General features: G+C 41.7%; 1 protein-coding gene across 7 annotated transcripts in view; it reads left to right on the top strand.

The window, feature by feature from the left end:
- Positions 1 to 2884, top strand: part of INTS10 (integrator complex subunit 10) — a 33140-nt gene extending 30256 nt beyond the window's left edge. For 3 of the 7 annotated variants that reach the window (XM_079140108.1, XM_079140111.1, XM_079140107.1), the window contains 2 exons: positions 104 to 181; positions 2511 to 2884. In XM_079140108.1, the coding sequence (XP_078996234.1) occupies positions 104 to 181; positions 2511 to 2667 (235 nt within the window). In that variant the 3' untranslated portion in view covers positions 2668 to 2884. The other 4 variants (XM_079140110.1, XM_079140109.1, XM_079140112.1 and 1 more) reach the window with 3 other exon arrangements.
- The last annotated feature ends 12770 nt before the right edge of the window (positions 2885 to 15654 follow it).

Genomic DNA, 15654 nt, shown 5'->3' with positions numbered 1-15654 from the left:
CAGTCCGCTTCCAGTCTTGTGTATCTTCTCCGGAGTGTTGTTTTTGCAGCGCAGGGTGCGTTGGTGTGGGTGTTTGAATGCTGCTGTTTGCTGTTTTTTAAAGGCCTTCTAGCCCTCCCATGGGGTTACTGCAGCAGGAATTCTTACCTGTGCTTCAGCCCAGCATACAGACTGCTGACAGGTACCAAGCGGACCCCGCCTGCTCATCGTGCTGTGTGTCAACGTGCCCACTGCCCATGGTTTCCAGCTCTTTGTCCTCAGTGCTCTTTTTCATGCTTTATTTGGTTTTTTTAATTTGTTCTGCATTCCTTGGCAAACCATCTGGTTGTAATATTGTAACATTTCTTATTTTTTTCCATAAGTTGCCAGTGTGTTTGTGTCAAATTTAAAAATCATTATGGATCTGGAAAAAAATGAGTTATATAAAGCTATATTAGATTAAGTGCTAAACTATGATTCACTTTTGATAAAACAAAGCTTTCGGTCATAACTATTTAAGGATGCTGAGGTTTAAGTAAACTTTTATTCGTAGATTTTCATATTAATGGCCATATTGTCTGTGGTGTTAATAAGCATTCGCACAGTTTTCTCTTGACACTGATGCTATTTTTCAGACCTTGTCTTTCCGAATTGAAATATTTGATGGGCTAAAATGGTGCCACATTTATTAGCCAGTTTATCCTTTTCTCACCCATAAAAGCTAACTAGAGTCATCTTCCACCTAATGATGGGGATGAGTTCTAAGAAATCCCTCATTAGGTAATTTCTGCATCATGTGACCATCACAGAGGGGACTTACAGAAAAGTAGGTGGCATGACTTAATGCATACCTAGGTTATATGGGACCAGTTGACCAAACAGACATCTTCCCTGCAGCACATGACTGTAATTCTCATGTTCATTTAAACTTGCTAGAGGGATAGAGGCTCCACTAGAAATACCTTTATGTGGTGCTGCTCTTTAGATATGGAACCAGTACCACTGGACCACACTCAGCAGGATAGAACATTTAATTACATTTTTATTGTATTAAAGGGAGATTTTGCTCCTCAGCTTACTGCCTGCAAATAAATACCAGTTACTTCTGCTTGAGCTGTGGGTCACCTCCAATGTGGGGTTGCAGCCTGGGACCCAGAAGAGCAGGATCAAGGTGGCATCTAACAGTATCCATCTGCTCCCAGTGGAACTCAGAGCCTCCACCACACTGACACCATGTCCCAGCTCCGAGTTAACCAGCCAGACTCCACGAGGATGGTCCGCAAAGAGCTGTGCATTTTTTGCTGTTTCACTGCATAGTTCTTTAAAACATCCATGGGTTTGGTGGAATGTTCTGTGAGATCTTCATTAGTCTAACAAAGCCTGGTTTTTTTTTTTCTTCTTCTATTGCATTGCAATTTTATGACTCCTGATGCACTTATTTTGTATAGTGTATACAAGTTTTTAAAAACAAACATTTTAGAGTGATCAGCAGTTTTGTTTGCACACTACAGGAAAATTTCATTTTACAACCTTGTTCCTTTGTCTAAAGGAAGTTAGGCAGTAGGGGCAGGCAGCAATGGTGGCTTTTGTCTGTGTCAGTCTACCATATTACCAAACTAGTAACCGTAATCCTTTCCTCTTAACTGAGCCCACGATTTTTGCTGGATTTTTCTTTTCCTCTCTTCATTTTGTTGTCTTCAGTGTTCCAGGATTTCATTTGTGATTTCCTTTTCCAATGCACAACTTCTGGGGCACAGTTAGAGACTGCTTTGCTTGTGTTCCCACGACCCTTCCACAGACGCACAGGGCCCCTCCAAGATCTGGTCTTTCTAGGACTTTGCAGGCCCCTGACTATCAGTGATTCTGCCTCTCTCCCGACTTGTGCCACATTCTTGTCTCAGGACCCTGAAGTTCCCCTGCTTTTTCTCAGACAAATGAGAGTCTAGATGGGTGCAGCACTTGGAGGAGCTGCCCTTTTCTGGAACCCTGGGGTGAGGGGCAGCAGGGACCCCAACGGCTGTGCCAAGGCCCGAGCCTTTCCAAACCTTCGGGGAGCATCAGCCGCAGGGGCCCCGGTGGATACTGTCCTCAGTGATTGGCGCGCTCTGGGTTCCCGCCTCCTTGCTGCTGCCTCTCCAGTCTGCTGTGCCACCTGGACACAGCGCTTTGTGGCCAGCGTGGGTAGCAACCGTCCCACCCCAAGTAACGGAATTGTGTGCAGGTCAGCGGTGGGGATGCATACTTCAGGAATTCGAAAGCGAAGCAGGTGGCAATCCAGTGACCTTTTAACTCTTTAAAATAACTTGGTTTAGGCGGGAAAGAAGTCTCTAGCTTTAAGTCTTTCCAAGAAGGAACAGGCAGGAGTGGTTGGTTGGTTGCAGCTTTTCTTTCTTTTCCTTTTAAAATGTGATCAGAACGTTTACTTATGCATACTTAGACACGAGGCAGGCTTTATTCCTACCGAGCGACACCGGTCGGTGGTGCTGCTGCTAACTCCTGGTCTCCGTCTGTCTCCCTGTCCGCTGCCGCAGGCACCACACCGTCACTCGCGGTATCACCAAGGGTGTGAAGGAGGACTTCCGCCTGGCCATGGAGCGCCAGGTCTCCCGCTGCGGCGAGAATTTGATGGTGGTGCTGCACAGGTTCTGCATTAACGAGAAGATCCTGCTCCTTCAGACTCTGACCTGAGCGGAGGCCTCTGCCCCAGAGGCAGCGCCAGCAGTGATGCGTGCTGCTGTCACAACCCTGGAAAGGAAGGCGGCGCCGGAGTCTGACTCCTCGCTTGCTTAACCGTAGTTCCCGAGAGCCCAAGGAGCGATTTCTATTTTCAAGAGTCACTTTTTGTAATTTTTGTAAAACAAGAGAAACAATCTGTTTTGTAAATAAAAATCATCCTAAAATATCAGGTTTTAAAAGATTTCGTTCTTGTGAGTATCTAAACCAGGGTGCCACTTTTACAAGCATATGCTATGGGGAGAAACTCCAACACAATTAAATGGATAATGCATTTTATTATGCAGATTCGTAAAAAGACATATGCCTTCCTGGATGCAAGATTTTGTTTGCTCTAGTTAGGCCTTGGTAAGTATTATATATTAACATAATCTTTGACCCTTTCATTCAGGAAATTTTAACACCAAAAAGCTTCATGCAGAATCAAAATTGAGCCAATCCTCTCCCCATTGACAGTTCTCTGAAGGAACAGCACTTGGGGTCTCTGAAGAGCCAGGACAGGAAGTGGAGGATGGAGGCAGGTGAACATGGAGGAGGAGCCTCCTCTCTACTCGGGCCTTGAAGGCCTGCTGTACCTGGACAGGGAACCCAGCATGCTCTGCCCAGGGGCTTTGGAGCCAGACCACCCGGCTTGGTGTCAAATTCTGGCTCTGCCCTGCCTGCTCCTTACTATTATGTGACAACTTCTGTGGGCTTCAAACTCCACCTTGAAGGGGGAAATTTGTGTGTGTGTGTACATACATATATATGTACACACACAATTTTATTTTCAAGGTAGTTCTGTGTCATAGACCAGGGTGTTTTGTGTTTTTTTAAATTTTTAAAAATTTGTTCTAATTAGTTGTACATGTCAGTAGGATGCATTTATACATTTTGATAGCCCATACATAAATGAAGTGTAATTTCTCATTTTTCTGATTATACATATTGTAGGATCACATCAGTCATGCAGTCATACATGTACATGAGGTAATAATGTCTGCTTCACTCTATTATCCTTCCTACCCCCATACGCCTTCCCCTCCCTTCACTCTCCTCTACCTAAAGTAACTATTCCCTATGCAACCCCTTTATTGTGAATTAGCACCCGCATATCAGAGAAAACATTTGGCCTTTGGTTTTGGGGGTTTGTCTTATTTCACTTAGCATGATATTCTCAGACTCCATCCATTAACCAGCAAATGCCATAATTTCATTCTTTAAAGCTGAGTAATATTCCATTATGTGTGTTTGTATCACATTTTCTTTATCCATTCATCTGTTGAAGGGCATCTAGCTTGATTCCATAGTTTAGCTATTGTGAATTGAGCAGCTATGAACATTGGTATGGCTGCATCACTGTAGCATGCTAATTTTAAGTTCTTTGGGTGTAAACTGAGGAGTAGGATAACTGGGTCGAATGGTGGTTCCATTCCAATTTTTCCAAGGAATCTCCATACTGCTTTCCAAAATGGTGGCACCGTTTCGCATTCCCAGCAGCAATGTATGAGTGTACCTTTTCTCCACATGCTTGCCAACATTTATTGTTGCTTGTATTTTTTAATGTATTTTTGATCTTTAAGTTGTAGATGGACACAATATCTTTGGGGTTTTTTGTAATTTATTTTATGTGGTATTGAGGATCAAACCCAGTGCCTCACGCATGCAAGGCAAGTGCTCTACCACTGAGCTACAACCCCAGCACAAGTTGCTTGCATTCTTGATCATTGCCATTCTGGTTTGAGTGAGATGAAATCTTGAGAGTAGTTTTGATTTGTGTTTTTTAACAAAGCAGAACAGTTTGCCCTGCTAAATGCAGATATACACATCAAAACATTTTTAGAACCCAAGGCAATCTGTCCATCCCTCGGGTCTCACTGAGTCTCCCTAGCTGTCTGCAATGAAGGGGTTCTTACTAAATTCCTATGGCTTAGATGAGCCCGTCCTGAAGGTCCATGTGTTAAAAGCTTGGTGCTCAAGGTCCTGTATCAGGTGTTTCACCTTTTTAAAGATGTTTTGTAAACTGTCCATAGAAAGGGTTTGTTTTTGTTTTATTTTGGGTTTTCTTTTTATGGAGGGGGTTGCCTCTCTTTCTGATATGTTTATAGATCCTAATAAGAACTTTTTAAAACCAAAGAATACAAATTGATAACCTGGAAGGAAAATAAAGTCACTTTGTAATTATCATTGCCCATATTCCAGTGGGGGGGGGGATCTCACCCAACTTTCACAGGAACCGTCTGGATGTAAAAGTGCCATTACTAATGGGAGGCCAAGGTAATGCTTCTGAATCTGATTACAAGGACACCTTGGGCAGAATGGGGACAGTCAGTCTTTTGTCAAGTGGCAGTTCTATTACCCCTGGGTGAGTTCTTTCTTTCCCACCCTGGAATACCGATGGCTGCAGGAATATCAGTTTCTTACAGAACTCAAAACTTACCTGGCCCTCTCATCATCAAGCGCCTTGCTTGTTAAGGAAAGCAGTGCCACTGTTCCCAGACCAGGAACTAACTGACCTTTCCAGGGCACAGTCAACACCACATGTCCTCAGGGCCTGGGATCTGTCCCCGTGTGATTCTGCTGCTGTGCTCTGTAGTGCTCTTCAGCTGAGCGTGCATGAAAAGCCCTCGGGATAGAGTCTGTTAGCAAGAGCGAGCTCATTACAGTTCCTAAGCAGCTAATCAGGGCTTAAGATTTCTATTTTTTGTAATGTGAAATAAAGTGCCAACCTAATATTGGGGGGAATCTTAAAAGTGCTAAGAAGGGACCTCTTTTTCTAAAAATAAGTCAAACTACAGAGAAACGATGAAACCCAGCAGAGAGATAATAGTATTATGGCTCTGATGTCAGTCGCTTCTTGGCCCCGTGGCATTTATGTCTGTACATTTCATCTGTTTTTGCCTTTTGTTGCCCACTGAAGAATTTTGCACTTCAGGGTTTCCCAGAGAGGAAAAAACAATAGTGAGCTCTACAGCCTCCATAGTGTATATAATGGGAGGGGAGGATAAACAAGATACCCAGAGTAAAGAACTCACATCCAGGCTGGTCCTTGCTGTTTTGGGGGCTTTTTTTTGATCCTGTTACTCAAAAGGGGACTTCTTCCTCGTTCTTCTCTTTTTTAAGTGGTAAGAACACTTGCTGTGAGATCAAAAATCTCCAATTTTTTTACTTGTCTTCCATAACTGAAGCTTTCCACCCACTGAGGTCCCCAACTCACAACCTGGGCACCGTCACGCTACTCTGCTTCTTTGAGATTGATGAATGAATGAATAAAGTGTAACAAAAGGGTAAAGAACTACATTTTGGGGGAGGCAAAAATTCAGGGAAGAGAAGCCATATAAGAGAATGTGCCTCATCCAAGTAGAATCATGCAGTGTTTGTTTCTGCTTTAATAATGGACAATTATTCAGCCTTCAAAAAAGAAGGGAAGGGCTCAGTTGGTAGTGTGCTTGCCTCCTAAGCACAAGGTTCTGAGTTCAATCCCCAGCCCCACCAAAAAAAAAAAAAAAAAAAAAAAAAAGAAGGAAATCCCTCATTCTCTTCTACAGCTTCTATGGCTCCTGTCTCTCCTGAATTTTAGCTTCTCCCCAAATTTATTTTTTTACTCTTATTAAATCTAAGCTAAGCTCTTGACCTTTCAGTTGTTCACCTAAAGCCACAGCAGGAGTCAGTAAAAGGAACTGATTGACAGGACCCACCCATCTTGGATTAAGATTGTTAAGTGGAAAAATACTCATTGTAGGTTCAGCACAGCAATAATGGCCGCCTATATGATTTTCTGTGAAGCTTGACACTCAGGATAATATCAAGCAATACCTCGTAATTTTTAAACGAAAATCAAGGAAGCAAGGTTTGTCCTGGATGGCCTTTCCCAGTGCCACTCACCATTCCTCTTCCACTTCAAGCCCTAACCTGGCTTCTTCCTGTCACACGACTGAGTGTCTCAGGATTCTGCTGGAATTGCTCTTTTCTGCAAATTAGCCACCTAAGAGAGGGCACTCAGGTTGAGATCAGTTCACAGAAAACTTGGTGACCAACTTGATTCCAACACACCAAATTGTGTAGAAGCAGCTGTTAGCTTTTCAACCAACTTGAATTCTGATTGGTCTGTATATTAATTAAATAATGTCTAACATTTACTGATCACTACTTATCTGCCAGGCGCCATGCAATGGTTTCATTTTCCCATTTGTAACAACCCCATGAGGACAACAGAATTCCATACGGATGATGAGACTGAGGCTTTAAGGCATCCAGTCTCTGGTCGTCATAACGTAGCTGGTGGAGCTTGGCCTCTGCTCAGGGGTTGGAATCTAGCCCACCCATGCTGTGCTACTCCTCCAGAGCTGCCATATGGTGTTGGACTGTGGGAAAGAGGTAACTAAAGATAGAAAAATGAAGACTAAGAGCATGTTTCCTACCTCTAGGAAGCTGGCAAATGGGAGACCCACATACAATTAGCTACATGGACTCTAGGCCGATGTCAGTGGTGTGGGGAAGACATTTGGAGATGAGCACAGAAGGACAGGGGGATGAGGAAACCTTTTAACTGGACCTTAAAATGTGAAGATCTTTATGAGATTGAGAAGCATCCTGGAAACCTGATGAAATTTAAAAACAAACGAGTCCTCTTGAGTACTAGTAAGTAGCGTGTATTGACCCAGGTGCTGGAGGGGTACACATGAACAAGAGAGACTCCATCCTGACATTTGCTGAACCACAGCCTAAAGTCACCCCATCTCCATGGGCTCTGAGGTCCCTTTTGGGCCCCACTATCCCTTCCCTCCCAGGAGCTTGGTCCTTACCATTTCATCTTCAGTCATAGCCTAGAACTCACCCCAGTTCCGACTGTCAAAGGAAATCAGTAGCTTGATCCCACACATCTTTGTGAAAACTGCTTAGTGTTTACCTCTCCCAAGACCGTGTGGTTCTAACGGTGACACTTCAAACGCCATGCTGGCCTAACAGGCCAGGTGCATGGTACTTTGATATGCCCACTCTAGGTATGTCTCTTAAAGTGAAGCAGGCAGAATGGTCCTCCCATGTTTTTAATCTTTCTTGTTTTAATCCTCACAAACTCTTTCCTGCTTTCTTGTAATCTCATCTCTCTTTTTAACCGTTTCTGCAGAAGTTGCTCAGGCCTACAGGTATTAGTTTTCTTTAGCTATTGTAATGAAGTGCAACAAACCTGGTGGCTTAAAAGAAAGAGAAATTTATTATCTCACAGTTCTGGAGGTTACAAATCCGAAATCGAGATGCTGTCAGGGTTATGCTCCCCTGAAACTCTGGTCGGAACCCTCTTTGCCCCTCACTGGCTTGCTGTGGTGGCCACACCACTGACTGACATCCTTGGCTTGCAGATGCACCACTCCAAACTCTCCTGTCACCGTGGGTGTGTCTAGTGTCTCTTCACATCATTTCCCAGGACATCAGTCATACTGGAGTTAGGGCCTGCCCTACTCTGGTGTGACCTCATATAAACCAGTTGCGCGTATAAGGACCCTACTTTCAAATAAGTCAGATTCTGAGGAGCTGAAATTAGGATCTCAACATATATTTTGAGTGGACATAATCCAATCAATAATACTCTAGGAACCATATTTTGGGGGGTTTTGTTGTTGGTTTGTTTATGTAAGCTTAGAGAAGAATGTAAGTTTCCCTGTTACTTATAAAGCAAGCCCAAGTTTTTGCATCTTGTACACCGTAGGCCTTCCCTCTTTCACGTAAAGCAGAGGAGAGACAAAGCAAGGGCAAGATTTGCACTTAGGGAAATGATGCATTGGATGTTTTCCTTTAAAGGGCAACAGTGGAATACAGGATTCTCTGTGGCCTGTCCTTCATCTGCTCCAACATGCACACGCGGAGGAGTGGGAGGATGTAATTTTGGAGCACCGTATTAATCGCTTTCCCTCAAGGGCACCTGCCACAGGCAAAGACAAAGGCATAAAGTATTTCTGATTCATAATTAAAAGTCAAACCATTATGCTCGCTAGGAGGAGAAGCTCTTCACAAATGGATTACCACTTGTTTCTTATAAAAAGTTCGAGACTGAAGTAACTGTCTCAAGGAGATAGAAAGGGGAAGGGATATGATGGATTTAAGTGTTTTTTCTCATGAGCTGGGGCTTATGTTTAAACATCTTGGATTCATCCCTATTTGGTTGGCTGTTGAAGTTTAAAATTCTAATGTCTAAATGGACACATTAAAAAAAAAACCCTGGCAGGCAATTCGTTAGGCATGTGTTCGTCAGGGGAAGACACAATCACTGAAAGACTGTTAATGAAGGGTCATTTTTTTTATTTGAAAGGAGGTCGAATGACTGATAGAAATTTAAGCTTATATCTTACATAACAGCTTAAAATTTAAAATATATATAAATATATACTAAAAATATAAAATATTTTAAAATGTATAAATATATATAAAACAAAAAATATATAAAATAAATATATTTTATATAAAAATATCTATAAAAATAAATTTAAAAATTAAAAAATTTTACTTGCCTTATATTTAAGTTTATAAATACATATACTTTCATTATAACTACATAGATATACACGCATGTATATTTACATATGTGTGTATATATATATGTATGTATGTATATGTACACATATATACATATACCTGGTGGGAATTTGAATTTGACATATGGAGAAATTAATGCCAAGAAGTTAAGTCAGATATCATATCAAGAGCTCATGCAGAGCAGAAATAAGAAATTGGGTTTCTCAACTCCTGTGTTAGATTGTCTCTTCAACAGCCATAATGGGATGCAGGCCTATCACCTTTACTTAACGTATTTATTTATTTATTTTCCACATTTTCTATTGGTACAATATAATTGTACTTAATGATGAGATTTTTTTGTTCCATATTCACATAGGCACACAATATAACAAAATAATTTGGCCAATATCCCTCCTGAACCCTCCCCACCCCTTGTCTCCTTTCCCTTAGTCCCTTTCCTTTACTGATCTCCCTTTGATTTTCATGAGATTCACCCCCCCACACACACATGCCACACACGCTTTCTTTTCCTTTTTCCTCTCTAGCTTCCACATATGAGAAAAGAAAGAACCCTTGACCTGAGTTTGACTGATTTCACTTAACAGTTTCAAGTTCTATCATGTTTTGGCAAATGACATAATTTTGTTTTTCTTTATGACTGAATAAAACTCCATTGTGTATGTATACCACATTTTCTTTATTAATTGATCTGTTGATGGACACCTAGGCTGATTCCATAGTTTGGCTATTGTGAATTGTGCTGCTATAAACGTGGGTGTGCATGTGTCTCTGTAGTATATGACTTTAATTCTTTACAATAAATACCAAGGAGTGGTGAAGCTGGATCATAAGGTATTTCCATGCCTAGTCTTTTGAGGAAACTGCATACTGATTTCCACTGTGGCTGTACTAATTTACAGTGTAAAATTGTTCCTTTTCTCCACATCCTTTTTAGCATTTATTATTGCTTGTATTCTTGATGGCTACCATTCTGACTGGAGTGATCTGAAATCTCAGTGTAGTTTTGATTTGCATTTCCCTAATTGCTAATGATGTTGAACATCTTTGCATGTATTTGTTGGTCATTTGTATATCTTCCTTTGAGAAGTGTCTGTTAAACACATTTGTACAGTTATTAATTGGGTTATTTGGCTTTTGGGTGTTTTTTGAATTCCTTATATATTTTAGATATTAATCCTGTCAGAAGAGTAGCTAGCAAAGATTTTCTCCTGTTCTGTAGGTTTTCTCTTCACATGCCTAATTGTTTCCTTTGCTGTGCAGAAGCTTTTAAATTTGATGTCATCTCATTAAATCTTGGCACTATTTTCCTGAGTTTTAGGGAGAAATTTTAGGGAGGAAGTCATTGCCTGCACCTATATGCTAGAGTGTTGATCCTGTATTTTTTTCTAGGAGTTGTATAGTTTCTGGTTTAATTCCTAAGTCTCTGATCCATTTTGAGCTGATTTTTGTGCAGGGTGAGAGATGAAAATCTAGCCTCATTCTTCTATATATGACTAACCAGTTTCCCGAGCTCCATTTGTTTAAAAGGTTGTATTCTCTCCAATGTATGTTTTTGGCACCGTTATTAAGGATCTGTGTACCAGTTTTTGTTACTAAAGCTCTGAAGCATAATTTGAAGTCAGGTATTGATGCCTCTAGCGTTGCTTTTTTTGGTTAGAACTACTTTGGCTATTCTCGGTCTTTAATTCTTCCAAATGAATTTTAAAACTTTTTTTCTAGTTCCGTGAAGTATGTCATTGGTATTTTGATGGGAATTGCATTGAACCTGACTTTTGGTAGTATGGCCCTTTTAACAATATTGATTCTGCTTATCCGTGAACATGGTAGGTCTTTCCATCTTTTGAGTTCTTCTCTAACTTCTTTCTTCAGTATTGTATGGTTTTCACCATAGAGGTCTTTTACCTTCTTGGTTAGATTTATTCCTAAGTATTTTTTGAGGCTATTGTGAATGGAAATATTGTCCTGATTTCTTTCACTGCAGATTAATTGTTGATATAAAGGAAAACTATTGACTTTTATCTATTGATGTCTGTCATCTGCTACTTTCTTGAATTTGTTATTAGCTCTAGCAATCTTTTGGTGGAGTTTTTTGGATCTTCTGAGTATAGGATCATATCATCTGCAAACAGTGAAAGTTTGACTTCTTCCTTTCCTATTTTTATCTTTTTTAGTTCTTTCTTTTGCCTAATGGCTCTGGCTAGAATTTCTAGCACTATATTAGCCAGGAGTGGTGAGAGTGGACATCTTTGTCTCGTTCCAGATTTTAAAGGAAATGCCTTCAGTTTCTCCCCATATACTGTGAGGTTCACTTTGTTTTTTCATGTATTGCCTTTATGATGTTGAGGTAGGTTCCTTCTGTCCCTCGTATCTTTGGTATTTTTTATCATGAACAGGAGCTGAATTTTGTCAAAGGTTCATTTATTTATTTTTGGCAGGGGCAGCAGGAGAGGTGGTTGCTATCAGTAAGCATCATCCCTTTGCAACTACTATATAATGTGTCAAACCAATGAACACAGAACTGTAAAAACAATAATCCCTTGTCTGGAGGGGATTTTATACTTCCTGTGACTGGTCCAATTCCTTCATCAATGTTTAAATCTACAACTGTGCTCTGTACCACAGTAACTATTGGCCACACACAGGTGAACACCAAGCAAGTACAATGAAGCTAGTCCAATCCGAGGTGTGCTCTAAGTGTAAAATATATACCAGATTTCCAAGTCATAGCATGAAGAAAAGGACGGAAGCTATCTTGATTATTTTATATTAATTATATCCTAAGATGATAACATTTTAGATCTGTTAAGTTAAAGAGAATATGTCATTAAGATTAGTTCTACCTATTTCTTTCCCTGTTTTTAATGTGCCTGTTAGAAATTTTTAAGTTACATGATGGCTTTTATTTGTGACTCACATTACATAGCTCTTTTGAGCTGTCTATTGAGCTATAACATTTTCCCTAGTGATCATCCCTAGTGGACACCTCTGAACACAGGGACCTTGTCATTGGCAGAGGAGAACAGTAGAAACCAAAGTCTGGGTGGGTGGTGAGGGTGGCTTACCTAACTCCTTCCCAAGGCCAAATAACAGCCTTGCATTTCTTTCTTTTTAAAAAAAATTATTTATTTATTTTTATTCTTACAGACTGCATTTTGATTCATTGTACACAAATGGGGTACATCTTTTTCGTTTCTATGGTTGTGCATGATATAGATTCAGACCATTTGCATAATCATACATGTACATAGGGTCATGAGGTCTGTCTCAGAACTGTTCAGAATAGCAAAAGTCACAAGCAAATTAAATTTCATAACCCAGGATTGCAGAGTCCAACCCTAATTCAAATCAGGTCAAATTGAATCTTTCCAGAGGGCCACACCGGTGTGTGTGTGTGTGTGTGTGTGTGTGTGTGTGTGGTGGAGGTGGGGGGATAGCGTCTGTACCTGGTCGCGTGCTCACAGGATGATGGGATGTTCATGTGTTTAGAGATTTATGCTACCCCATTCACCTGAATAGGATTGGCTTCCTGGGTGTACAGTCTGTATATGGGCCCGGCATTCAGAAGGGTCTGGCCCTTGGTTAAACATTCCTCTGTCACCATCTTGAAATTTTTAATAAATTCACCTTTGAGCTTGCATGTTGTAAGTAAAGCCCTCCAGGGGGACAGTGAAGGCTTCGCTATGGGAGAAGACACCACGACAGGAGTGCCCCCTGTTCCTCATTACCCCTTTGCTCATAGCATTGCAGTGCCCGAGCGGCAAAGAATTCCAGAGGACCCACAAGCCACAGGATCCCAGACTCTGAAGCCTGTCACGCCTCTGACGGAGGGAGGATGCTGGCAGTGCCAAGACACACTGCGTTCCTTTGACCCAAAGCAAAAGGAAGGTAATGGCATTCTCAGAACAATCACCAACCAACCACAGGGCCTGACTATATTCTTTCTTTCTAGCATGACTTCCTTTTATTGTCTGACAACATTGGCTGAGAATGAGAACATGAGAAGCAAGGGAAAGACTGATCAGCCACAGTTTCTTCCAATTTGGTTCCTCCTTATTCCTGGGTCCTGGATAGAGAAGGGGAAGCCAAGCCTGGATCAATGTGGGGGCCTGTGTGGGGCGACGGCAGCTCGCAGGTGCAAGGACCGTGTGTGGGGGGCACAGGGAGGTCGGAGGCTCTTCCTTGCTTGGAAGAGGAGTCTAGCAGACCTCCTCAGGGGTTTCATACACTCCCAGAATTTCTGGAAGGCCTAAGAGTGGGACAGCCCGACTTCTTGACAATCTTATGGGAGGGGTTTGATCCTTTTCTCATTTAGCTTGAGGCAAAGCAACACAGCATTACTTGGATCCTAAGCATTTTATATCAGCTAATACCTGTTCCACCAGCAAATACAGGGAAGTGATGAGTCACAGAAGAAATCCTATAAAGCAAGGAGCAACCGCTCAAGACACCTGAACAGATTTTGTGTTCTGATCGTGCTCCAACCCTTTGCTGACTTGAGCTTGGCCATTTCGTCATAAATGTCACCTGAGGCCTCAGACTTGCTTTGAAATATTTCCGATCACCCCTCTCCATAAACTCTGCGATGCTGGAGCCTCTAAAGGAAATTCCAAAGAGTTGTTCCCCAACTGTACAGAACAACATAGGTACTTCTGGATTCAAAACAGCTTTCTGGGGAGATTCCCAAATGAGCAGCTCTGGTTGGGTCTTGTAAATGATGCCAAGTTATGCATTTAAAGAGCTGATGACCTTTATTTATAATAAAGGAAAAGTAAAGACACAAATAAAGTAGGAGACCCTACTTCATGCTTACTAACCACCAGTATCTTGCTTAACCACTTAGGAATGAAGTCATGTGTCGGATGCAATCTCCCTCTTTTAATAGCTCAAGGAATGGAGGTGCAGAACAGTGAAATCATTCACCACAGGTTGCCACAGCTATGAAGTAGCCGAACTGGGCCTTGAAGGTCTTTCTCCCATAGCAAACTGACTCCCTGACTTTAAAGAACACTGTAAAGTCAACTTGATGATTCATACACTATGTTAAAATTTTCAGGCCCATTACCTAGGCAAGCATTTATTATATGAAACATAAACGATGTATTCCAGTGCTTGCTGAGGTAACTGCTACCTTCTGTGCTCTATGATGGAATAATAAATAATCTGTGGAAATAAACACACAGCACCGTCAAACTCTGTTGACACATTAGGATCCCCCTTGTGGTAGGATCTGGGGAAATTCTGAGGTCCAGACTTGTGGGTTTGATGATTCATGTCGATTAAGTTGCTTGTTGACAAACATCAGATTTAGTGTGCCTCATATTTTCAAGGGCAACCGTCCTGGGACATGGTATACACGAGCACAGTCCCTCTAGTTAAGCTTCCCTGAATCCACACCAGCTGTGCTCTCTCCTTGAAACACTACTCTAGTTCTTCGCCTATTGAAATCCTGTCCACTCTCCAAGGTCAAGTTCAATCTCTTCCAGGAGGAGTTCCACTGAGATGCCTCTGCATCCCCCAAATCATCTCTCTGCATACCCAAAAATGAAAAGTGTTTAGAGGTGGCACACTCTAAACTGCAGTCCATTTTAGCCCAAGACACTCTTACGTAAAATGGACTTCAGTAATTGTTAGTTTTCAACTCCTTCTAGATACTAAGGGACAGGGGTGTTCCTAACATGTAGCATCCACTTTGCAAATACACACTGAAATGAAGGTCCTTCTAATAACGTGTTCCCGGGGCTGTTTCTATAAACTGTCAGCCCGATTTCAATGAGTTTTCATCAGCTTTTGCATCACTGTGCCCAATATTCCTGACTAGAAAAATTAGAGGAGGAAACATTTATTTTGGCTCATGGTTTCAGAGGTTCAGTCCATGACTGGCTGACTCCACAGCTTTGCACCCAAGGTGAGGCAGAACATCACAATGGAAGGGCTTAGTGGAGGAAAGCAGCCCAGGACATGGTGACCAGGAAGCAGAGAGAGAGCTCCACTCACCAGGGACAAAATAAAATCCCAAAGCCACACCCCCAGTGACCCACCATCTCTTCCAGCCATACCATGCCTGCCTACAGTCATGGTCTGGTTAATCCAGTTCAGTGGATCATCCACCAATTAGGCTACACTCCTTTAATCTAATCATACCACCTGTGAACATGCATTGTGTCACACATGGGTCCTTAGGGGACCATCCAAATAATAACTCAGTGTCTTTCTCATCTAGACACATCAAACACCCTCCCATCCCTTCCTATAGCTGGTTATTTAATTTTTAATTGATAGCCAAAATTATCTAGCCTGAAGCATGGCAGAAAATATTTAATACCTGAGATCAAACCAAAAGGGGCTCAGAGACAACCAGAGAAGGGACAAAGGGATAAGCATGACACCTCAGTGTTTCTCTCTGCTGTGTTCAACATAATCTTCCCACTT

This window comes from Sciurus vulgaris (assembly GCF_902686455.1).
Source record: "Sciurus vulgaris genome assembly, chromosome: 5".
NCBI lineage: Eukaryota > Metazoa > Chordata > Mammalia > Rodentia > Sciuridae > Sciurus > Sciurus vulgaris.
Note: the sequence above shows the minus strand (reverse complement) of the source record. Positions and strands in the feature narration are given on the sequence as shown.